The sequence below is a fragment of the Lepidochelys kempii genome, chromosome 10, assembly GCF_965140285.1.
Source record: "Lepidochelys kempii isolate rLepKem1 chromosome 10, rLepKem1.hap1, whole genome shotgun sequence".
Taxonomy (NCBI): domain Eukaryota; kingdom Metazoa; phylum Chordata; order Testudines; family Cheloniidae; genus Lepidochelys; species Lepidochelys kempii.
Genome location: NC_136389.1, coordinates 67,213,043 through 67,236,940, shown reverse-complemented (window position 1 = coordinate 67,236,940; position 23,898 = coordinate 67,213,043). Strand labels below are relative to the sequence as shown.

General features: G+C 43.8%; 2 protein-coding genes across 11 annotated transcripts in view; one reads left to right on the top strand and one right to left on the bottom strand.

Annotated features, from left to right (window-relative positions):
- HDGFL3 (HDGF like 3) overlaps positions 1–15,030 on the top strand; it is a 59,094-nt gene extending 44,064 nt beyond the window's left edge. Inside the window, exons 4-7 of one of the 4 annotated variants that reach the window (XR_012154020.2) lie at positions 3,252–3,410; positions 5,437–5,583; positions 10,742–10,936; positions 11,471–12,455. Coding sequence is in view for 2 of the 4 variants with exons in the window: in XM_073304061.2 (XP_073160162.1) it covers positions 3,252–3,410; positions 5,437–5,583; positions 10,742–10,801 (366 nt within the window). In the remaining 2 variants the exon portion in view is untranslated. Of the gene's footprint in view, positions 1–3,251; positions 3,411–5,436; positions 5,584–10,741; positions 11,409–11,470; positions 12,456–12,484 lie in introns of those variants that run through there. The other 3 variants (XR_012154021.2, XM_073304062.2, XM_073304061.2) reach the window with 3 other exon arrangements.
- Positions 14,625–23,898, bottom strand: part of TM6SF1 (transmembrane 6 superfamily member 1) — a 32,718-nt gene continuing 23,444 nt past the window's right edge. For 6 of the 7 annotated variants that reach the window (XM_073304057.2, XM_073304053.2, XM_073304055.2 and 3 more), the window contains one exon: positions 15,903–16,270. In XM_073304057.2, the coding sequence (XP_073160158.1) occupies positions 16,079–16,270 (192 nt within the window). In that variant the 3' untranslated portion in view covers positions 15,903–16,078. Of the gene's footprint in view, positions 14,988–15,902; positions 16,271–23,898 lie in introns of those variants that run through there. The other variant, XM_073304060.2, reaches the window with a different exon arrangement.

Genomic DNA, 23,898 nt, shown 5'->3' with positions numbered 1-23,898 from the left:
AAGTAGTTCAGGACACTGAGGTCAATGGTAATTGGGACAAAATACAATTGGCTTTACAAAAGGTAGATAGCGTCAAACCAGCCTGATCTCCTTTGAGAAGGTAACAGATTTTTTAAACAAAGGAAACGCAGTGGATCTAATTTACCTCGATTTCAGTAAGGCATTTGATAACGGTTGCACATGGAGAATTAAGAGCTAAATTAGAAAAGATGGGGATCAATATGAAAATTGAAAGGTGGATAAGGAATTAGTTAAAGAGAGACTACAGCAGGTCACACTGAAAGGTGAACTGTCAGGCTGGAAGGAGGTTACTAGTGGAGTTCCTCAGGGATTAGTTTGGGGACCAATCTTATTTAATCTTTTTATTACTGACCTTGGCACAAAAAGCGGGAATGTGCTAATAAAGTTTGTGGATGACCCAAAGCTGGGAGGTGTTGCCATACAGAGAAGGACCGGGATATCATACAGGAAAATCTGGATGACCTTGTAAACTGGAGTAATAGTAATAGGATGAAATTTAATAGTGAAAAGTGCAAGATCATGCATTTTATGGATTCATAGCAAGAATTTCTGTTATAAACTGGGGACGCATCACTTGGAAGTAACAGAGGAGAGAAGGACCTCGGAATATTGGTTGATCCCAGGATGAATATAACCCGCCAATGTGATATGCCCATGAAAAAAGCTAATGCCGTCTTGGGATGTATCAGGCAAGGTATTTCCAGTGGAGATAAGGAGGTATTAGTACCATTATACAAGGCACTGGTGAGACCTCATCTGGAATATTGTGTGCAGTTCTGGTCGCCCATGTTTAAGAAGGATGAATTCAAACTGGAACAGGTACAGAGAAGGGCTACTAGGATGATCTGAAGAAAACCTGCCTTATGAAAGGAGACTCAAAGAGCTTGGCTTGTTTAGCCTAACCAGAAGAAGACTGAGAGGAGATATGATTGCTATCTATAAATATACCAGAGGGATAAATACCACGGAGGGAGAAGAATTATTTAAGCTCAGTACAAATGTGGACACAAGAACAAATGGATATAAACTGGCCACCAGGAAGTTTAGACTTGAAATTAGATGACGGTTTCTAACCATTAGAGGAGTGAAGTTCTGGAACAGCCTTCCAAGGGGAGCAGTGGGGGCAAAAGACATATCTGGCTTCAAGTCTAAGATTGATAAGTTTATGGAGGGGATGATATGATGGGATGGCCTAATTTTGGCAATTAATTGATCTTTAATTATTAGCAGTAAATATGCCCAATGGCCTGTGATGGGATGTTAGATGGGGTGGGATCCGAGTTACTACAGAGAATTCTTTCCTGGGTGTCTGGCTAGTGAGTCTTGCCCACATGCTGAGGGTTTAGCTGATTGCCATATTTGGGGTCAGGAAGGAATTTTCCTCCAGGGCAGATAGGTAGAGCCCCTGGGGGTTTTTTCACCTTCCTCTGCAGCGTGGGGCACGGGTCACTTGCTGGAGGATTCTCTGCACCTTGAAGTCTTTAAACCACGATTTGAGGACTTCAGTAGCTCAGACATAAGTTAGGGGTTTGTTACAGCAGTGGGTGGGTGAGATTCTGTGGCCTGCGTTGTGCAGGAGGTCAGACTAGACAATCATAATGGTCCCTTCTGACCTTAAAGTCTATGATTCTAAATGTAGATTTTTTTTGTTACATAACTGCACTCAAAAGCAAAACAATATAAAACTTCAGAGCCTACATGTCCACTCAGTCCTACTTCTCGTTCTGCCAATCACTAAGAGAAACAAGTTTGTTTACATTTACAGGAGATAATGCCACCCTCTTCTTATTTACAATGTCACCAGAAAGAGAATAGGCATTTGTATGGCACTTTTCTAGCCGGCATTGCAAGGTATTTACGTGCCAGATATGCTAAATATTCGTATGCCCCTTCATGCTTCAGCCACCATTCTAAAGGACATGCTTCCATGCTGATGATGCTCGTTAAAAAAATAATACGTTAATTAAATTTGTGACTGAATTCCTTGGGGGAGAATTCTATGTCCCCTGCTCGGTTTTACCTGCATTCTGCCATATATTTCATGTTATAGCAGTCTCGGATGATGACCCCAGGACATGTTGTTCATTTTAAGAACGCTTTCACTGTAGATTTAACAAAACACAAAGAAGGTACCAATATGAGATTTCTAAAGATAGCTACAGCACTCGACCCAAGGTTTAAGAATCTGAAGTGCCTTCCAAAATCTGAGAGGGATGGGGTGCGGAGCATGCTTTCAGAAGTCTTAAAAGAGCAACACTCCAATGCAGAAACTACAGAACCCGAACCACCAAAAAAGAAAATCAACCTTCTGTTGTGGCATCTGACTCAGATAATGAAAATGAACATGCGTCGGTCCACACTGCTTTGGATTGTCATCGAGCAGAACCAGTCATCAGCATGGACGCATGTCCCCGGGAATGGTGGTTGAAGCATGAAGGGACATACGAATCTTTAGCTCATCTGGCATGTGAATATCTTGCGATGCCGGCTGCAACAGTGCCATGAGAATGCCTGTTCTCACTTTCCTGTGACACTGTAAACAAGAAGCAGGCATCATTATCGCCTGCAAATGTAAACAAACTTGTTTGTCTGAGCGATTGGCTGAACAAGAAGTAGGACTGAGTGGACTTGCAGGCTCTAAAATTTTACATTGTTTTATTTTTGAATGAAGGTTGGGGTTTTTTTACAAAATTCTACATTTGTAAGTTCAACTTGCATGATAAAGAGATTGCACTGCAGTACTTGTATTAGGTGAATTGAAAAATATTATTTCTTTTGTTTTTTTACAGTGAAAATACTTGTAAACAAAAATAAATATAAAGTGAGCACTGTAGACTTTATATTCTGTGTTGTAATTGAAATCAATATATTTGAACATGTAGAAAACATCATCACAAATATATAAATAAATGGTATTCTGTTATTATTTAACAGTGCGATTAATCATGATTAATTTTTTTAATTGCTTGACAGCCGTACTGTAAACCTTTCTGAGCGTGTCATCTCAGAATATGCATCTGATAACTGTTTTCAAGTGGCTACTGAAGAAATTGCCTCTGCCAGCCCTCTATTTTGATGGTTGTAAGATCAGGCTGATTTGTTCCTGAGTAAAATGATTGAAGTGCAAGCTCTCTCTTCTTAGGATCTCCCTGTGCAATATGGGACATGGCAAAAATTAATTATTTGGGAGAAGTTTTAGTTAATTATTATTATTATTTATTATTTCAAAGGCAATCCAGCAACAGAGCTCTTCAGAAACTGAGGGAGAAGGAGGAAATACGGCCGATGCAAGCAGTGAGGAGGAAGGTGATCGGGTAGAAGAGGATGGAAAAGGCAAAAGAAAGAATGAAAAAGCAGGCTCAAAACGAAAAAAATCTTACACTTCAAAGGTGATCCAGAAGCTTTTCCATTGTCACTTGTGCATTGTAATGGCAGTTTAGCCCGGCCTTCTGCAGGTCTAGATTTCTGACCAAAATAGTGGGGTTTATTGAACTAGAGAGAAAAGCTGGTCTTGTGGTTAGGGCTCTAACCTGGTATTTGGGAGACCTGGGTTCAATTTCCTGCTCTGCCACAGACTTAATATATTACTTTGGGCAAGTCACTTGGTCTCTCTGCATCTCACTTCCCCATCTGTAAAATGGGGTTATTAGCATTTCCCTACCTCACAGGGGTATTGGGAGGATAAATACATTAAAGCTTGCCAGGGGCTCAGGCACTGTGGTAATGGGAGCCACGTAAGTATTTGAGATCACTATTCATTTTCATATTTGTCTGTCTGTCTGTCAGCACAGTAGCACTGGTGTTCTATTCAGTGGGCCAGATTGTCAGCTGGTTTAACTCAACACAGCTCCATGGAAGCCAACAGAGCAATGCCAGTTTACACCAACTGTGGATCTGCCCCAACATATTTTACACACTTCCCGGATTATCATTTTTATTAGATCAGAGAAATTGGTGGTGGTGAAGGGAAGCTGGATGGTTGGCAGCTGTGTAATGGGTATTTCTGGCATTAGTAGCTGAGTGGGGACCAAGGCAGCTGGGGTTGTGGGACAAGCACATTTAAATAAGGTAAATATAAATATAGATGAGGGAAACATTTAACAAGGTCAACATTTGAATTCTCATCTTCAGTTTTCAGAACTAACTCTGTACTGGGATGAATGAGGCAGTTCACCCCTCTCTGAGCTCTTATTTTAAGCTGTCTGGAAACTATGCTTTAATTTACACCCAGTTCACATTTCAAGGTTATTTTCACAACCATAAGAACTAGAAACATAGGGCCGTATCATGCCATTGGTTTTAAGCAGAGCTCCCAGAGAGTTAAAAACTGGTAGCACAATATGGCCCATATTTTTCTTTTAACGAAATATTGAGTTCTGTAGTATGAGTCTGCAACAAGGGGTGGATTCCACAGCAAAAATCTATGACTGTAGAATTGAGGAATACATGGGCACTGATTATAATCGAGTGTATGATGAAACTGCCAGAACAGTCATGTTTTGATTAATGTGCTCTCAAGAACAGCTCAAGATGGCTTTGCTCTTCTTTTTCGTTTCTTTTTTAAACCTGGTTTAACCATGAGCCTGATCTGAAGCCCATTGAAATCAAGGGAAAAAATCCCCTATAAGAATTAGTGCTTGATTTATTTTGTCTTATTAATCTGGCCTCTTACAATGTCACTGAAAAATATTCCATTAATTATTTCAGGACTAGTTTCAGATTTGCTGAGCTTTGCATGAGAGATGGGCCAGGATCTGAACAAAAACCTTAGATCTCAGCACTCAGGAACTTGTAGGTTTAAAAAAAAATACATAAAAAGATTTTTTTCCCCTGTGTGTGTTTCACATTAGAAATTCAGGTCCTGTCTACCCCTTTTTTTTCTGGAAGACTCTGCACAAATGGAGAATTAGTAAAGCCACGGTCTAGCCCTTTGTGCTGGAGAATTGCATAACATAAAGGGAAGAAGAATGATGTATGGTTCCGTATGGCTTTAATGTTCATATATTAAAACTGACAGCACCAAGAAAGTATGGAAAGCAGCTCTGTCAATTCTGCTCTCGTTTTGCACCTCTGTGTTTAATCAAAACTTTTGTCAGTCTGGCACCATCATTTCATTAACTAACCAAACCTACAGATGACCCTTCTCCTGTTATCATCTCTACCACTGATTAGCAATGCTACCCACCTATGTCAGCTGTTAATTTCTCCTCGTTTCATCGGTTGCTGTAACTCTGAACGTTGAAACCAATCTATGCTTTCCACTCCCATTGACTGTATCTAGGAAGAGCTTCAAACAGGGGCCCATGAGCTAGGACAAGAAGAATGGACTTGCACGCACATTGTAAAACACAGGCTATGTCTTTCTCACCCTGAAGTTTGATTTTTGTTTGTTAACTGTGTTGTTGATCTGTTTAGAAATCCTCCAAGCAGTCACGGAAATCTCCCGGAGATGAAGATGATAAGGACTGCAAAGAGGAAGAAAATAAGAGCGGCTCTGATGCGGGAGACGCAGGCAATGACACAAGAAACACTTCTTCAGATTTGCAGAAAACCAGCGAAGGGGTAATCTTCCGTTCACATTCCCTTTGTGTGCAGTTTGTTACCACTGATCCTCAGACTCAGCCCCTCAGTGGTGAAGTGCACCCTGTGCAGAGGCCTATACACACTGCAGAAGTCCTGCTCAACTCCTGCTTTGAGGGTGTAAGTGGCATTAGACCTGAACAGGAATGAATGTCAACCTAGATGAGTGAGCAAGCCTTAGCAAACACTCTGGGTATGATTTCTCCTCTCGCTGTAAATCAGGAGTAGCTCCAGTGAAGTTGCGCTGTTACAAAACTGAGGCGAGAGCAGAATCAGGGCCTGGGCATGCTGTACTGTGACGTACTAAATGCAGTGGGCTTGCTTGTTCGCTCCCATGATTTACACCTACATAATTCTGCCAGTTTCTTTGGAGCCGCTTCTGATTCAGACAGGCTTAAGTCAGAGGAGAATCAGGCCTTGTGCGTGCAGGTTTCTGGGCTGATCCTGCTCTGGGTTTCACTGTGCTGAAGGGGGCATGTAATGGCATTGTGCCCCAGAGCAGCAGGGCAGCTGGCACAAAGAAGTAACCTGCACATGCCTCACAAGCTTGATCCACATATACTTGTCCCCACTGCACTCCCTGGCACTGTTACTATGAGCCCAGCAACAGACAAGGAGAGTGTTGGTCAGGAGAACTGATGTGTCTTGATGTGTTTAGATCGTATCCTGGTCTGTCCCAATGGGCAAACGGCAGCCACCTTTAAAAAAACAATTACTCCTGCTCTGTATTGTCCTACTCTGTTCACACTGCACAGATAACAGGCCGGGTTGTGGGGAATGATGCAGTGGGACACCGCACACTCAAATGTATCTTCCGACCTCCCCTTCAGAGCTCTTTATGATTGAGGAGGGTTTGTCATGATTATACCCCTTTAACTGCTGGGCATGCTCTCCAGTATACTGGGAGCTGGCTCTGGTACTGGCATACAGAACACTAAGTAAGCACTGATCCTAGGGGTGGGGATTGGTGCAAAGTGTATGCCAAATGCTTGGGTCAGACTCCCAGACACATACCTGTGGGAGTAACATGGCGGTAGGCTACATCTCAGGTGACCAGACAGCAAGTGTGAAAAATCGGGACGGGGGTGGGAGTAATAGGAGCCTATGTAAGAAAAAGACCCAAAAATCGGGACACTCCCTATAAAATTGGGACATCTGGTCACCCTAGCTACATCCCATGTTCAGCGTATGGTCAGAAGGTACTACCATGCATGGAGTTTTGCCTGCTCGTAGTAATAAGACTGGATAACTTTTCAAAGTTCAGGATTCGGTACCTAGTCTCTTGGTCAGGTTTGAAATGCTTAATGACCAGTTTCAGTGAGTAACTATGGCATCAAATGTGTGAGAGAGTTATAACTACATGGAGGTTGGAGTGGGATGGAATCCACCACCCAACCCACACACAGGGAGAGGCACTGTCCTGCAGCACTTCCAAGCCCTGTGCTGGAAGGGGGTCCACAATCCCTGCACAGTTCCTCCATGGGGATTTATAAGCACTGTACTCACTCACTCAGAGCCATGTCCCCAGGCCACTACAGACATTGCCACGCCACAGTTTCTGAGGGGCTGATAAAGAGCACTGGGGGCATGGTGTCCCGAGTCATGCTTATTTAGTGGCGGCCCACCTTGTATGTAGTGGAACCACTGTGGTTCTGCTGTGCTAAAGGACTTCTGCGCCCCTGTACACTGGGTAAATTTCACCCTCAGTCCTCCTCGGGATTTCTCTTTGGAGCTTTCCAGTAGCTCTTAAAGTTCTGTTTCAAGGAAGGGATGGAGTCTTCATCTCTTGATGTCTTCAGATCAAGACTGGATGCCTTTCTAGAAGATGTACTTTAGTCAAACACACGTTATGGAGCTCAAGACACGGGAACTGGTACATCACAGACCAAAGAATTTCACCCAGAGGTGACACTAGCTGATCTAATGGTCCCGTCTGGCCTTACAATCTATGAAAGAGCAGTTGAACAGTAATGCACAACTTGAACAGAGTGGGCCTGCTCTTCTTCTCACTTACCCCAATGCAACTCTCTTTACCTCAGTGAAGTTAGACCTGGTTTATGTGGGGAGGAAAATCAAGCTCTGTGGGTTTATCTGGTCATAAGAAGGTGCCAGGAACATAATACAAAAATATACCTTAGGCTGCTCTTTCCATGTTAGGGAAGCTCAGGTTTCATCAGGTTCCTGTGCAAGACTGGAATTAGAAAATTAGTTGTTTTGTTACAGTTTTCAGTGTGGAAAAGATGCTGACTTTGGCACCTCTAATTATATATAACAAACGGCCTCTTTAAGCTGCTCTCTGGAATGTGCTTGGTCAGCCCCACCATTTTGGTATGGTGCTGAACCATGCAAGGATCACTGCCTAGCCGCGTGGCCTCCCAAGCCGTGGAAGGCCATGGAAACCTGCTAGAATGATGGGAGGCCTACAAACATTCATCTTAACTTAACTGCAGTGCTGCCCAGAGGAGGAGAGCTCTTGCAGATGAGACTCCATGTCTCTGGTGCTCCCAGCATGCATCCTCCTGTGGCCATGCATGAGTTACCCAGAGGACACAGACTGCTTTTTGTCTTAATAATATCACAGTAGTCACTCCATTTATATAGTGCCTGGTTGCTTTTCCAGTGTGCTGAAGGCACCTCTCCCATCTTCAAAGGGGACAGGGTTTGTCTTTTAATCATCATTGCTTTGACTGAGAGGTAGGAGATCAACATGTGCCCTTGGGTCATAGCGCCCCTTAAAAACCTTCGCCATCTGACTGATCTTTGTTTAGCCAGAGAACACCACCTTGATATTAGATCATAAGCCAGACTTGCTGGCTATCACACCAGCCCACAGGTTCAGCTCCTCTTGTAGGCTTGCTGCTAAATTCATACTAGCCTCCCAGCTATTCCCAGGATCCTCTGTCTCCCCTCCCTTGCTGCTGCTGTTAGCATGGCTGCCTCTCCAAAATGATACCGCAGAATTACTGCATCTTGTACCTGAACCTCAAAAGTCTGTTGGCTAATAAGAATCTTAACAGGGCGTCTATAAGCTAGCAGTCACTGAGACTGCTTGCCCATTGGATAGAATCCTTTGCTGCGTACCTATGCTTAGGCTTCCTCAAAATACCTTCTAAGCAGAATATTCCAGTGTAACATTTCTCATTTCTAATTTCATTTAGCTTTTACAGTATAAAACCACAATAACAACTTCGCGTCGCAGCATGTTTAGTAAGGGTTGGATTCTGCAATCATTGTGACCTCAGAATTAATGCCCGATTAATTGTCACGTGTATGAAGAAGGTAAACAAATATCACTATTCCCATCTTACAAGTAGAGAAACTAAGGCATAGGGAGATTAAGTGAATTGCCTAACACCACACAGGGAGGAAGTGTCAGCACTAGGATTTGAACTTGGCAGTAGTCCCTACGCCCAGGCCACTAGCTCCTCTCTGACTGGATCCTCTGTTCTTCTGCCGTACTTCCATGTGCAGCTTTCCTGACTCCACACACATTTTTTACCTACAGGAGGCCAGATTCTCTTGTGCCCAGTTTCCGGTAGGTGCAACAGGGATGGTGGGGCAGCAGGGAGCTGGTTTCAGGTCCCTGATTTTCAGGCCAGTTTTGTTTGCTTCAGTGCCAGGGTGGTTTTGCACTGTACTAGCAAGATGAGTGATTGACTCAAAGCAACGCAAATAAAGGCACTCAAAGTTGTAGCTGTCATTGCGTGGACACCGTCGTGTTGAAACCCTCACTGATCTGGGGCAGGGTGGGCACCAGGGTAGGGTAGCAGGGGGTTAGCCATCCTCCCAGCATCATAATCCTCTGTCCATCAGTTCCATGGGGATGAGGCTCTCTGATCAGACCTGTGGTGCTGGCTGCTCCCTGCAGCATCATGCCCACCACTACCCCCCAAGCCCCACAGGTAGGGCCCTGCCAAATTCACGATCCATTTTGGTCAATTTCACAGTCATAGGATTTTTAAAATCATAAATTCCATAATTTCAATTTGTCTCAGATTTCACAGTTTTGTAATTGTAGGGGTCCTGAGCCAAAAAAGGAGTTGTGGGGGGGGCGACAAGTTTACGTGGGGGGGTTGCTGTTCTGCTACCCTTACTTCTGCGCTGCTGCTGGCGGCGGCTCTGCCTCGGAGCTGGGCAGCTGGAGAGCGGCGGCTGCTGGCCGGGAGCCCAGCTCTGAAGGCAGAGCCGCCGCCTGCAGCAGCGCAGAAGTACGGGTGGCCTGGTCTGGTACTGCCACCCTTCCTTCTGCGCTGCGGCTGGCGGGGCGCTGTCTTCAGAGCTGGGCATCTGGCCAACAACCACCGCTCTCTGGCCGTCCAGCTCTGAAGGCAGCGCAGAAGGAAGGGTGGCAAGACCACGACCCCCTAAAATAACATTGCAATCTCCGTGCAACTCCCTTTTGGGTCAGGACCCCCAATTTGAGAAACGCTGGTCTCCCATGTGAAATCTGTATAGTATTGGGTAAAGGCGCACAAACAACCAGATTTCACAGGGGGAGACCAGATTTCATGGTCCATGACGTGTTTTTCATGGCCGTGAATTTGGTAGGGCCCTACATTTCAGACGTTAGCAAGTATGTAAACACTGCTAGGGTCAGCATTAACGAAACCTCTGCCCCATCCATGCAGTGGAGCAGCTCTGGAAGGCAGATTCTGGGGCAGCAGCCAGTGGGGGAGCCTGGCAGCATGGCTTCAGCAGGAGCAGTGGGTAGATCAAGGAGCCTGAGCAGAGGCACAGATTTCCAGAGGGCAGTGTGGGCCATCAGGGGAGCTGTGGGCTTGGGGGCCAAACCCCCTGCTACATTTGTGAGTAGGCAAGACATGCCCTGTGATGGGCGGGGGGTGTGGGCGGTATCAGACTGAATTTCTGTCACCTGTGCAGCAGCAGCCATGTTGGGGAGGATCTGACCCCTTCGTCTTTATCCTATCTCATGTGCTAAGCTATGGCCCAGCACTTAAGTTGTAATTCTGAGCCGTGAGGAGGAGTTGCAGCGTTAACGTGCGACTGAGTCCGAGCAAATAGTTACGGCCACCACTACCCCCTCAGTTCAACCCCATGGGCACATTATCGTTGGCAAGAGCAAAGCCTTAACACTATGGTGGGATAGCTTTGTATATTTCATGTAACGTTTTCATTGTAGGGACTGACTAGTGCAGCCCCTGCCTCTCTCGTTAATGCAGGAGAACGACCATGTCAGTAGGGATTTGTAGTAAAAGGCAACCGGGATTTGGTTGACTAATCGGTCTGTAATTGTTTTAACGGGTGTCTGCACCTCCCTCCGGAAGGAAGCACAACAGCAGTGAGAGCATCTTCAGGCAAAGGCTCTGACACACCTGTAAGTATAACCTTAGCGAGCGACACATAAACAGGAGAGAGAAGAAAGTTAGTGTGGGAGCTCTGGAGAGCAAAGCATCACTGGCCTGGGAAATGGAGGGGGAAGGGCCGTGAAGAACATTGCGCATGTGGTATGGGACATATTTTGTAAGAATCCCTACCAGGGATAGGGGACAGAAAGCAGGAAGAAAAGCACAGACCTCTACTAATTAGATTGGTATTGCAGAGTGCCTAGGAGCCCTGGTCACAGACCAAGCCCTCACCGTGCCAGCTGTCGTATAAATCAGAACAAAAAGGCGGTCCCTGTGCCAGAGAGCCATAAGCAGCTATAGGCTACAGCCATACTGGGGGCCCATTGTGCTAGTGAGCTCCCTTAGCTGGCAGCAGTAGTCAGCTGAACCGCTTGGTTCAGAGAGACATGCTCACCCACAGCCATGGTGTGATTGATGAATAACACTGCCGCAAGGGCTTGTACAGGGCGGGAGCTGCTCTTGCTACAGTGTTAAAATGTTTTCTTTTTCCTGTTCTCTTCCAGATCCTGTGTAAAATGAAAACCGCACCATTCCCTGTGGATTCACCCTCTGGCCCCCTTTTTCCTGATGTTGATTTTTTCGGAATGAACAAAAACAAATATATTGTTGATTGCTTCACGTTGACTGTGTGTGGTGTGGTTCTTTCCTTCAATAATTTGTGTGTAGGTAGATAGGTCAGGTAACATTCCGAATCCTTTCTTTACAAGTGATTTCTAGAACAGTTCCCAAAGGGAAGCCCTGCCTGAGTGTGCAGTACTCATATAGCATCTCCCATGAGAGAGACAAAAATTAATGGATCCCTGTGAGGTAGGTAGGTATCACTAGGTCCATTTTACATGGAGAAACTGAGACATGAAGACAAGAGACTTGCTATGACCACACAGAAAGGGACTGATTCTCTTCCTATTAATGATAATGGGCACAAGAGCTGGCCTTGACTCAATAGTAACATGGGAGTTTCTCCCGCCTATGTTTTTCATCCCACAGAGCGCTCCAAGCCAGGCTATATCTTCAGGAATAACATACACACCCCTCAGTTTTTGTATTTCTTTCATTGTGGGCAAGTGTTCATTTGCTTGAGCAGAACACACAGCCATTTCTAGTGACTTCTTGCAAGGCCCAGGAGCTCCTGTGTGATCTAACCTTTTGCGTGATGCATACCAAGGGTTTGATGAAACAGAAAACTACAGAACTTGGTTGTGTTTGGTGTATCCTGCACCTTTCATAATGAAATTATGGGGGCAGGGAGACAAAATCCACCAACATAAATGGAACAAAGATTTTTATTTGAATAAAGTCCGAAATGCTCAAGCCAGGTTCTTTAATATTTTGTCATAATGTGTGTTTATGACGCAACACAAACTGTTTCCTTAAAAATAATCTTGCTATTGCCATGTATCATGCAGTGAGTGTAACTGTGACTCTGAAATGTAAAGATAAGGCATTCATTTGAATCTTGTTCTCTGCAGCTTGATGCATTAAATCTTACATTAAATACATTTTTTCTTCTCTTTCAGACTTAACCAACATATTGACTGCTGCACATGAAGGGAAAACACAAGAAGGTTACGTGTTTGGTTGTCTAATATTCTTGGATTTGATATGAGTCAACACATCTATTCATTGGTATCATCAACAGCATCCCAGTTTGTATGCACATTATTCACATTCCTATCTGTTGTGTTTGCAGAAATGACATTTTACCCTTTTTCTAAGGGATATCTTTTGATTTTCATATTATTTGGTTGCATGGAGTTGCCCTTTTCCAGTGACTGAGGTTTATGGAGATGTTGCAGAGTTGTACATGTGGTAGAAGCCTTTTCTAAAGAGAAGAGGCAGAAACTCCAAATTAAATAGTTCAAAATCTGCATTTTTGTAAAACAAGCAAACCGTAGGAGTTAATCCCCTACATACAAGACCACAAGAATCTATTCCACCTACAAACATAACTTTAAATTACACTGTATCCATCCTTTCTTGTTTTTTGATCCGTTTACAAAATGAAAGAAAAATTCTTCTTCAGCTGAGATCATTGCAACGGTCAATACTGTAATAAAATATCTTTCCTTATTAGAAATACCTAGCTAGTTATACTCGTTAATATTTCTCAAAATCACGATGTAATGTACACTATCTGGCTTAGTACCTATATGTGGAGTTAGTGAAAGTCTTTTTGTGTTTCTTTAGATTAATACAAGGATTTTTTCCAATGCCAACACAATTTGAGCTCATTCATTTGGATGTTTTCCATTTCTAAGCTTATTGTGATACAGAAACCTTATGAAACCAAACCAAAACATCGAATTTTTAGTATTGAAAGGCTTAAAAAAGGATCCTGTCATTCTTCTGTTTTTGGTTTTTGGTTTTTGTTTTTAATTTTGGAAATAGATCTAGACTAGGAAGTAAGCATTCCAAAACCATTATTCTGTGTACATTATTGTTGCTATTGTGATAATAGAGAATTTTATTTATTTTTATGCCAGCTTTTATTGTGAAAACATATTTAGTCTGGTTTTATCAATCCTTGTTATGCTTGTCCTTGGAACATCTTTTGCGTATTCAAGGTTTGTAGTTGACAAGTTTACTGTAAAAAACAAAACAAAAAACAAAAAAAACAAAAACAAAAAATGTATTGTTTTTACAGAATAAATTTATTGGAATGTGTATTGGGAGTAAGGTTTGAGGTTGTAAGCAACTAAGTTAGCGTCATATTTGGCTTCATACGTGTAATAATGTGAGGTATTAATGTAACTCAAGTATTAAAGCAAAACATTCTGTTAACACTGAGTTGACAATAATAGATACAAGTCCAGGTGAGATCTTTTTTTTTCTGTACATTGCTTTTTTTTTCTGGATAACAAGAGGTTATTAAATTCACCTTGACCATATTCAAAGTTTCTTTGAAAGCACTAGAGGAAACATTGGGGGCGTGATACCTATTTGTGAGACAGTAAATCCTGCGACGGCTGAACAGCTCTTGTTTTGTTTTCCTGGGGAGAATGTGCTGGGATGGAGCTGAATTCAAATATATAAGGGAGGACTCTACACCCAGGAAGGTTTGGATCCTGGAGGAAATAAATGTTATGAGCTCCTTTCTGCCGGTCAAACATTGACTGACGTGTGCTACGGTAGAGACAAAGTGGCTGGGGTAATATCTTTTATTGGACCAGCTTCTATTGGTGAAAGAGACAAGCTTTGAAGCTCCACAGAGCTTCTCACCCATCTTGTCTCTCTCATACCCTGGGACCAACACGGCTACAACAAAACTGCAACCAACACATGCTCTGGGAGTCTTGAATCCTGCCCTTTTGGCTAGAGTTGTAAAGCGTAGACACCCTCTTCTGACCACTGCTGTGAACTTCCCCTCAGGGTTTGACATTCTCCAGTTAAAGTATGTAAGTCCCCCCGTATAGGTTGAAACATGCACATGGATGAGCCAACACTGTGTTTAGACTATAAAAAAGAACTCTCCAAATTTAGAAATTCTAGAATACCGAAGCATGAAATGTTTCCCGTTAAGTTTATCCTCTATTTTCATCCATAAATGAGACAGAAATGTACTATTTTTAGTATAAAGATATTCTGATGTAATAGAAATACTTCTAACTGCAAATAGAAATGTACGCTCCACCAGCCAAGGCCTTACTAAATTCTATATTAGCTGCTGCCTGTTTATGGCAAAATACCAGGAGCAAAAGCAGCTGTGTAGAGAAGTGCAGTGGAAAAACTCTGTTCTGAAAACACCTGGAAATGTTTAAGACCTGGATTCTCCGAAGTGCTGAGCCCTCTGACGCCCCCTTCACCAATGCAGTTAACCATGTGCTTAAAGTTAAACATGTGAATAGTCCTGTCAATTTCAATGATTAAGCATGTGCATAGATGCTTAGCTGGATGAGACCTGGAGTGCTCACCACTTGAGCAAGACTGAATGCTTAAACAGCATTTCCAGAACCATATGATTTGCTTTTCGCATGTAGAGTCTTCTTTAAGAGATTTCTCAGGATTTTTAACAGGGCTGATCTGCAAGAAATGCTTTTTGATCAATAAAACATGTTCGTAACCATGTTATGTATGGTAATTGTTCATACTTCCAAATATTAACCAAAACAATCCACCATAGTTTTATGAGAATTGGTAATGCTGAAACAATCCAGTCTGTTACTGCTGGGGGAATTCTGCACCAACAAATTAAAAATTCTGCAAATTTGTCAAAATAATACTATATAATCATGCCAGTTTCAATTATTTTGGTAATTTATTTCAAAATACTTGTCAGCAAGTATGTCTGTAATAGGAGTAGAGAATTAAAGAAATCCCTATGACAACTCAGTTCCTGTTACTTTGCCCCCAGAGCCCAACTGGGGGAACCAAACACACCCTCCCTGCCCCCCTACCCCAGAGCCCAGCCATGCCTCCCCAGTCTAGACACTCTCCCCCACAGAGCCTAGCCATGGACCCCCCCTGGCCCAGACACGCACACCCTCTACCCCCTAGAGCCCAGGAATCCGAGGGAGAAACAGCTTGATGCTGGGTCCCGGTCTTGCACAGAGTTTCCTGCATGCTACTGCCTCTTTTCTTCAGGGCATGCTGGGAATTGCAGCTGCTGGGAACCCTCCAGTTCCCTCCCTCTCCCGCAGCCTTGTCTTCTGTTTGCAAGCTGGGCTCTGCCAGGTCTAGCGGACCCTAGTAACGGCCAACAGCTCTGCAGCCCATTTCTGTGGGGAAGAAAGGAAATTCTGCGTGCACAACATTAATTTCTGCAAAATTCTGCATTGCGTAGAAGTCTCCCAGGAGTAGTCTGTGCGGGCAGAACATTGAAATAATTATTACTTAGCTCCATGTGGTATTAATAATAAAACTCAAACTGCTTACTTACTCAAGGATAGCTTTAGAAATTATCTCCATGACAGAGTAAAAGCAAAATGTTGAGAAGTGTTAACTGAAGGCAGTTCCCTTTATTTTCTCTCTTTACAGTAATGATACACAAAGCGGACTGGGCAATCTTACACATTTTTGATAAACCACATGTCATTTGGATTCTATAAGAGAGTCCAGTTACCTCAAAAACCAATTATATACATAGCAAAAAAGAAGAGGTGGAAGCAATCTTTCTATTGAGCTTTTTCTTCTTCTTTTGCTTTCATAAAAAACTCTGGTTTGTTGACACACCTATAAGCCAGCAGTTGGGGAAGGATTCCATACACTATGTTCAGTACTAGAAAATAGAATTTTGCCTCTTCGGGGACTCTGTAGATGTAAGGTGTTCGAGCATGAAGAGAAGCACCAATATGGGAAAACTGAGCCTGTGGCAGATACATATATATATATAAAAGAATGGGTAAGCATGATGTACATTTTGGAATGACAGCATAATCTGCATTACTATATTCACATGCACGCATTACCAATAACATTTTTTGTGCAGCCCACTTTATGCCTGAATCCCAATTCTCCATCATTCTTTTGGACTGCAGTATAAAAATACTCTCTGATCTGGACATCATTCTGGCCTTGATATAATACAAATAAATGGTACCTCCCATGTGATAGTAGCAGCTGTATTTTGTGAACAAATTCAGTATTCTCTACCGCTCTCCCATACGTCTTAGGCCCTATTCATACAGGAGGGGCCACTAACGTGGACCCATGCAATGTGCCAGTGAAGTCCTCATGGACACAGAGTCTGCGCTAATAGATCCCAATGCAGTAGCAAGTCTATAGATTTTGCCTAACACCCACAGGAATCAATGGTAATATTTCTGTTGACACCAATTTGTGCGGGATCTGACCCTTAGTTTGTATTAAAATGTTAGAAAATAGGAAAACTAAGGAGCTAATTAAGTCTCACTAAAATATGTTTTGCCCCAGTCCTGTACACCTGACTTTGGTAAAACTCCTGTTGACTTCTGTAGGAGTTCTGCAAAATCGGGCCCGGAAGGGCTAGTGAGCTGGGAGTTGTTGGAATATAGGTTAATTGTACAGCTAAGGTTATATCTAGAGGAGAGCTCACGGCACTGAAACATATTTTTAGCATAAATAAACATTTATAGATAGAAGCACTCAGGATACTTGCTGTCTTTTGTCTCCATCTGTTATCTACTATATCAAGCAACATCTCACTTAAATTAACTATCATCTGCCCAAATTGATGGTTTGGCAGCAGGAGGAACAAGGGAAGATAAACATCAGCTTGATTTTGAGGGGACAGTGAGGGAAAGGAACACTGGAACTTAATGCAGTATTAGACTATGGGCCAAACCCTGCTCTCAGCTGGTGTCAGCAGGAGTTATCCAGGAGTCCGAAAGCAGAGAATTTTGCCTTTGCCTAGCAAAGCAGAAAGGTGCAAGATGCATACAGTCTATGTGCTTGTTCTAATACATCATCTTCTGCAAGGAGGTTCCATAGAGAATGTGCATTAAAACAGAAAAGGTACTAGTGGTTTCAGTATATTTAACCACCCCAGCTGACAGGGGAGAGCTGCTCTGGAAAGCCCTAGTCAGGAAGCAGAGTAATCAAAGAAATCAAATGCAAACCCATGTTAGCAGAGTGGCTCTTGGTATTTCCCTAAGTATCTGTTACCAAGCAAGCCTCACTCAGGGGCACTCCATATATTGCATTTTTTTAATAACCTAGCAACTCAGTCTGTCTCATTCACATTCCTAGCTCCCACCTCTGGCAGCTCACCACTGCTGGGAACATGGCTCAACCTCCCATTGTTCCTGGGGCCCCCACCCCACTCCCTACTTCACACTGGGAACTGCACTGGGGCAGGCAGCTCAGAGAGCCAGCAAAGGCCAGGGGCAAGGTGCTGAAAACATCAGCAGCAGGGGTAAGGAGCGGAAGGCTCTTTGCTGTCTAAAGTGGGCCTGTCTGTCTAGGCACTTATGGCCACCCTGAAGTATCTAGGGGACCAGAGAAGAACATTCCTCTTCATCTCAAGCAGTGAGAGCTTGACACATAAGGGTTTATAACCCATCTACATTTTTATCTGAGCTTAATGAAACTGGCTATTTTTATTATTCACAAAAATAGAATTTGGATCCTATCTTTGGCCTTATTTCTATCTCCATGGACTGAGTTTCACTGACTAATTATGCATCATGTAAAATGAATTATTTCTATCAGTCTTAGGTTTGTGGTCTTTCAGTTTCATTGTGGCGCCTCTGTTTCTTGTATTAGCAGCGAGGATCAACAGGCACACCCGACAGATCTGCTCTCCTTATTACTCTGTGTGCCTCCACTGTGTCACTTACTCATCTTCCTCTCAGCCTTTATACTCTCTCCTCGTCTGGAAGCTGTCTCATGCCGCTAATCATTTGCATTGATCTGCTCTGGGCCTTTTCTATTGCTGCTATCAATTCAGATAATGGAATTCTCCTTTAAAAAAAAAATCAAATCGCTTTATCTGCCTGTCAGTCACCAAGAGCCTGACCTAGCTGTAATTATAGGCAATAAGCAGAATCACATTCATTTCAATTGGGAGCCAGATTAGGGCTCAAATGGCAAGGAATGTGTCAGTCCACATTTGTGCATCTTTTTGCAGACGCCCAGTTTGCAGGAAGGGAGATTTCACTCCACTGGGGTCCAGAGTTCACCCATGCTCTCTAACTAGAAACAGGGGCAGGAGGTGGGGCATAAAATACACATTGACAACTGCATTAGCACCAAGCTGGCAAGAAAATCTAGGGCTGCTTGGTCCAGATTTCCATTTATGGCTAAGGGTTTTCATATAATGCTGGCAAATGTATGCCACATAAGGTGAAGGTTCTGTGGAGGGGTGGGTCATAGAGGAATTGTGAGTGACTGGATGGGGAAAAATCCTTTAGATGGGGAAGGGATTTGGACAAGTGAGACGGAGCGGGGGGGGGCGATTGTGTAAATTTAAGAGTGCCAGTGTGCCATGTCCCATTTTTTATGCAATACACTCATGCACACAAAGGATTTTCCCTCATGAACATGTAATGTTCCCGTAGAGGGTAATAACATGTCCTTTTTGTGTGTAGGATGTATTTCCAATAGATGATGAAAATTTAGCTCTCCCCTTGTACGCAGTGCATTAGCAGGGACATCCAGAAGATGTGCACGTCTTGCCAATGGGCTGGCACTCATATAACTGAGAGCAAGATCTGCCTTGCTGTGTAGGATTTCTATAATCATACGTCATCAGGGAATAAGCCATTCCTAGGAACCCTCTTATATCAGACCTTTAGAATGGGGAATGTAGGGGTTTAACATGGAGACCCCTTTAGAGCTGAAGCCCAGGCTGGACCATTAGGGTGCCCAGACAGGAAGTGCGAAAAATCAGGGTGGGAGTGGGGGTAATAGGCACCTATATAAGAAAAAGTCCCAAATGTTGGGACTGTCCCTATAAAATCGGGACATCTGGTCACCCTGCCAGCAAGAGGGCCATATCTCAGCCTTTACTAATCTGCTGGTCATTGAAGCTCACAGCAACTTCTGAGCTGCTAAATGCCAGGGGTGCAGGTGGCAGTTTGCAGGTGGCAGTCACAAATAAAGCGTCTCATCTACAGAAAATGTTTTTTCACCCACATTTTGGCTGCAGACCTATTACGAATGCTGTTTGGCGGGTGTCTTGGTGTTTGTATTGTTCTGCAACCAACAAAGCAGGCTGAGACAGGAAAAGAGGGCTGGGCTGGACAAGGGGAAGGGGCAGGTCTCCCGCCATCCTGGACCTGATCTAAAGCCAACTGAAATCAGTGAAACACTGTCACTGATTTCCAAGGGGGTTGCATCAGGCTCTTTGAGCTCTGTAAGGCCAAGGAAAGTCAGCAGGGAAAGACAGGGGATATGTGGCAACCAAGCAAACCCTTCTGAGCACTGTGTGTTCTCATTTAGATAAGAGCCTGCAGACTAGCCACTGAAGCAGCGGGGGTTGAGTGGGCCAGGTTTTTCTATGTCTCAGTGGCCTAGACAGGCTGAGGGAGGAAGGAGGATGTGGCCTGGCCTCTATACTCCACAGCTGGGCCTGATTAGCAACCTGTAGAGAAACTTCCTGCTGCTCAGATCTGGGAAGGGAGAATTACTTGGGCTATGTCTGTATGGGGTGGGGAGGGGAACTGTTTTGCTGCAGCACAGGAGCTGAACCCTTCATCACTTGACATGTAAGTCCTGTCTTCAGTTTCTCATATAGATAACTGTTCGTTTTAGTGAGGTCTTAGAGGATAACTAAAGTCTTTGTAAAATCAAGGCTCCTAAAGTGCTACTCTTGTGATTGTTAAGTAGCGTCACAAGATCAGTGACCCCAGAAGGTCATAACCCATATTTGGAGTCTCTGTGAACTGACACTGCAGTGTAATTCAAACTGCGGCCCATTACGTAACTTTTAAAATGACAGGGTTCTGAGAAAGATGTCTCCTCTCCCATGCTAATGGCTTGGCCCTTTCAGGTGTTTTTTTTTAACCTAGGAGACACTATTCTGAGATTTACATTTGCAAAAACACATAAATTGCAAAAGGACAGAAACAAAAAAGTCTCCCACTTAGTAGCAGTGTGTGAGCTCTCACCAGGGAGATTCCCATGGGATAAAATGCTTTGGCTTTCCATCTTTAGTTTTCTACTTTTTTGGGGGGGGTGGCTCTTTGTCCATAACAGAACACAAACCATAAGTTTTAATTAATAATTACAAGTGTTTTAAAATTTAGCAAATACAATTCTTGAAATAGTGTCACTTGTATTAAAAAGACCAAAAAAAGATGGAAAATGACACCCCCTCCCCCCAACTTCCTTTAAAACACAACCTGTCTCCCTCATTTTCTTCCTGAGTAATTAACAGGTATGGGCTCTAGACCAAATCAGTGTAATCGCTTTTAGTTGGACAATTATTTCAGTTCACTCTGCAGTGCACTAAACCATTTAGAGGAAATGCCTTTGCATATTGGTAACTGCAAACTACTGCTTAAATGTTGAGCAAGCTGGTACATGTGTTCTCGTTCTTGGGTAGGGAAAGGAAGAGTTGGGAGTTATGCTACAATGTGTATCACTTTTGACAAATGGTTTAGCTACTGCTATCAATCAGCAGAATTTTTGCTTGGGTCCCAGATTTGCTTAAATGACTAAAAAGGAAATCTATAAGCCTCACTTCTGCATTGCAAGTGGCTTTCCCTCTCCTTCCTCCTTTTTTAAATCAGCAGTGTCCTTTAGCCAGACCACAAACGAGATCAAACAATGTTCTTCGGCCTTCAGCAAGAAAATGTTGCACATGACTTAATAACCCAGATGCATACAGAAGTTATGAATATTTGCTGTGAGAAACATATGGTGAGAAAAGTTTTCAGTCTGATGTCTGCACATGAAGTTTATGGAGCTATGACAGAAAGACACAACATGTGTTTTGACTTTTGATTTCATTTTCCTCATGGTAAATAAGGTTTGAAGAAGTTGTTTCTTCCCCAAGAATGAGTGAAACCTGAGTAATCTGTTAAAAGATGTGGTTTACTGATATGCTTTTGCTGGACATGTTGACACTGGCTTGCCTATATTAGCTTGTTTGCATTGTGCCAGTTCAAGCATATAACATCAATTCTGATATCTTTTGACGCTCTGGTTCTTTCCATTTACAAATCTTGCCAAATTCCACTCTGATATGTGAGTTATGATATACGTGGCTATCATATATCTCTGGGAATAAGCAGGAAGAACTCGAAATGCTAGTAAATAAACACGACTATGACATAATTGGCATCACAGAGACTTGGTGGGATAATATACAACTGGAATATTGGTATAGAAGGGTACAGCTTACTCAGGAAGGACCAGCAGGGAAAAACGGGAGGAGGTGTTGCCTTATATATTAAAAATGTACACACTTGGACTGAGGTTGAGATGGAAATAAGAGACAGACTCTGGATAAGGATAAAAGGGGTAAAAAACAAGGGTGATGTCATGGTAGGGGTCTACTACAGACCACCTAACCAGGACAGGAGTGGCAGGTTTGTGTAATTTTTGGTGGTGCCCAGAACAGGTCCAAGTCTCTCCCCCCTCTCCGCTCCCTTCCGACCTAAGGCTCTGGGAGGGAGTTTGGGTGCGGGAGGGGGTTTGGGTGCTGGGTGCAGGCTCTGGACTGGGATAGAGGGCTGGGGTGCAGGAGGGGGTTTGGGTGCTGGGGATGAGGAGTTTGGGGTACAGCAGGTAGGCTGCCCTGGGGCTGGGGTGGGGGGCCAAAGAGGACTCCCCCCCCAGCCCTTTCCCTGTCGGCAACAGGGAGCTCTGTGGGAGGGGGGACCCTTCCTGGTCCCCCCAGCATGACACTCACCCAAGCCCCCCCCAGGCTGCTGCTCAGGAGGTCCAGCCAGGATGAGTCCCGTCCCCCCGCTCAGAGTCGCCTGCTGTGGGAGGGCTGCCATGCACCTCCTCCCTCTGCAGGTGCAGCAGCTGCCTTAGCCTGCCCTCAGCGCTGCTCCCTTGTAGCCGGAAGCGGCCGGCAAGGGAGTGCAGTGTGGAGCTGCAGGGGGCAGCCGCCCGCTGCCTAGGGCAGGCAGGGACGCTCGGGGGAGGTGCATGGGGGCGGCAGGTGGGGCCGGGGGACACTCCGAGGGAAGCGCGCGGGGGCGGCAGGCAGGGCAGAGGGAGAGATCCGGCCCCGAACATTGGCGGAGCCGGGCCCCCTGGGCCCTGAATTTGCTGGAGCCCAGGCACTATGGGCCCATACAACTCACTGCCCCAAACCAGGAAAAAGAGGTGGATGAGGCTTTTTTTCAACAACAAACAAATCGTCCAAAGCACAGGACTTGGTAGATAAAATCCCATGGGAAGCAAGTCTAAGGGGAAAAGCAATTGAAGACAGTTGGCAGTTTTTCTAAGAGACATTATTAAGGACACAAGAGCAAACGATCCCACTGCGTAGGAAAGACAGGAAGTATGGCAAGAGACTACCCTGGCTTAAGCAGGAGATCTTCAATGATCTAAAAATTAAAGAAAAGTCCTACAAAAAGTGGAAACTAAGTGCAATTACAAAGGATGAATATAAACAAATAACACAAGTATGTAGGGACAAAATTAGAAAGGCCAAGGCACAAAATGAGATCAAACTAGCTTGAGACATCCTTTGAGACATAAAGGATAATAAGAAAATATTCTACAAATACATTAGAAGCAAGAGGAAGACCAAGCACAGGGTAGGCCCATTACTCAATGCGGGGGAGGAGGGACAATAACAGAAAATGTGGAAATGGCAGAGGTGCTTAATGACTTCTTTGTTTCAGTTTTCATCAAGAAGGTTGGTGGTGATTGGACGTCTAACATAGTGAATACAAGTGAAAATGAGGTAGGATCAGAAGAGGCTAAAATAGGAAAAGAACAAGTTAAAAATTACTTAGACAAATTAGATGTCTTCAAGCCACCAGGGCCTCATGAAATGCATCCTAGAATACTCAAGGAGCTGACTGAGGAGATATCTGAACCATCAGCGATTATATTTGAAAAGCATGGAAGACGGGAGAGATTCCAGAAGACTAGAAAAAGGCAACTATAGTGCCAATCTATAAAACGGGAAATAAGGACAACCTGGGGAATTACAGACCAGTCATCTTAACTTCTGTACCCGGAAAGATAATGGAGCAAATAATTAAACAATCAGTTTGCAAACATCTAGAAGATAATAAGGTGAATAGTAACAGTCAGCATGGATTTGTCAAGAACAAATCATGTCAAACCAACCTGATCGCTTTCTTTGACAGGGTAACAAGCCTTGTGGATAGGGAAAAAGCGTTAGACATGGTATATCTTGATTTTAGTAAAGCTTTTGATACTGTCTCGCATTACCTTCTCATAAACAAACTAGTGAAATGGAACCTAGATGGAGCTACTAGAAGGTGGGTGCAAAACTGGTTGGAAAACTGTTCCCAGAAAGTAGTTATCTGTAGTTCAGTCATGCTGGAATGACATACGAGTGGGGTCCTGCAGGGGTTGGTTC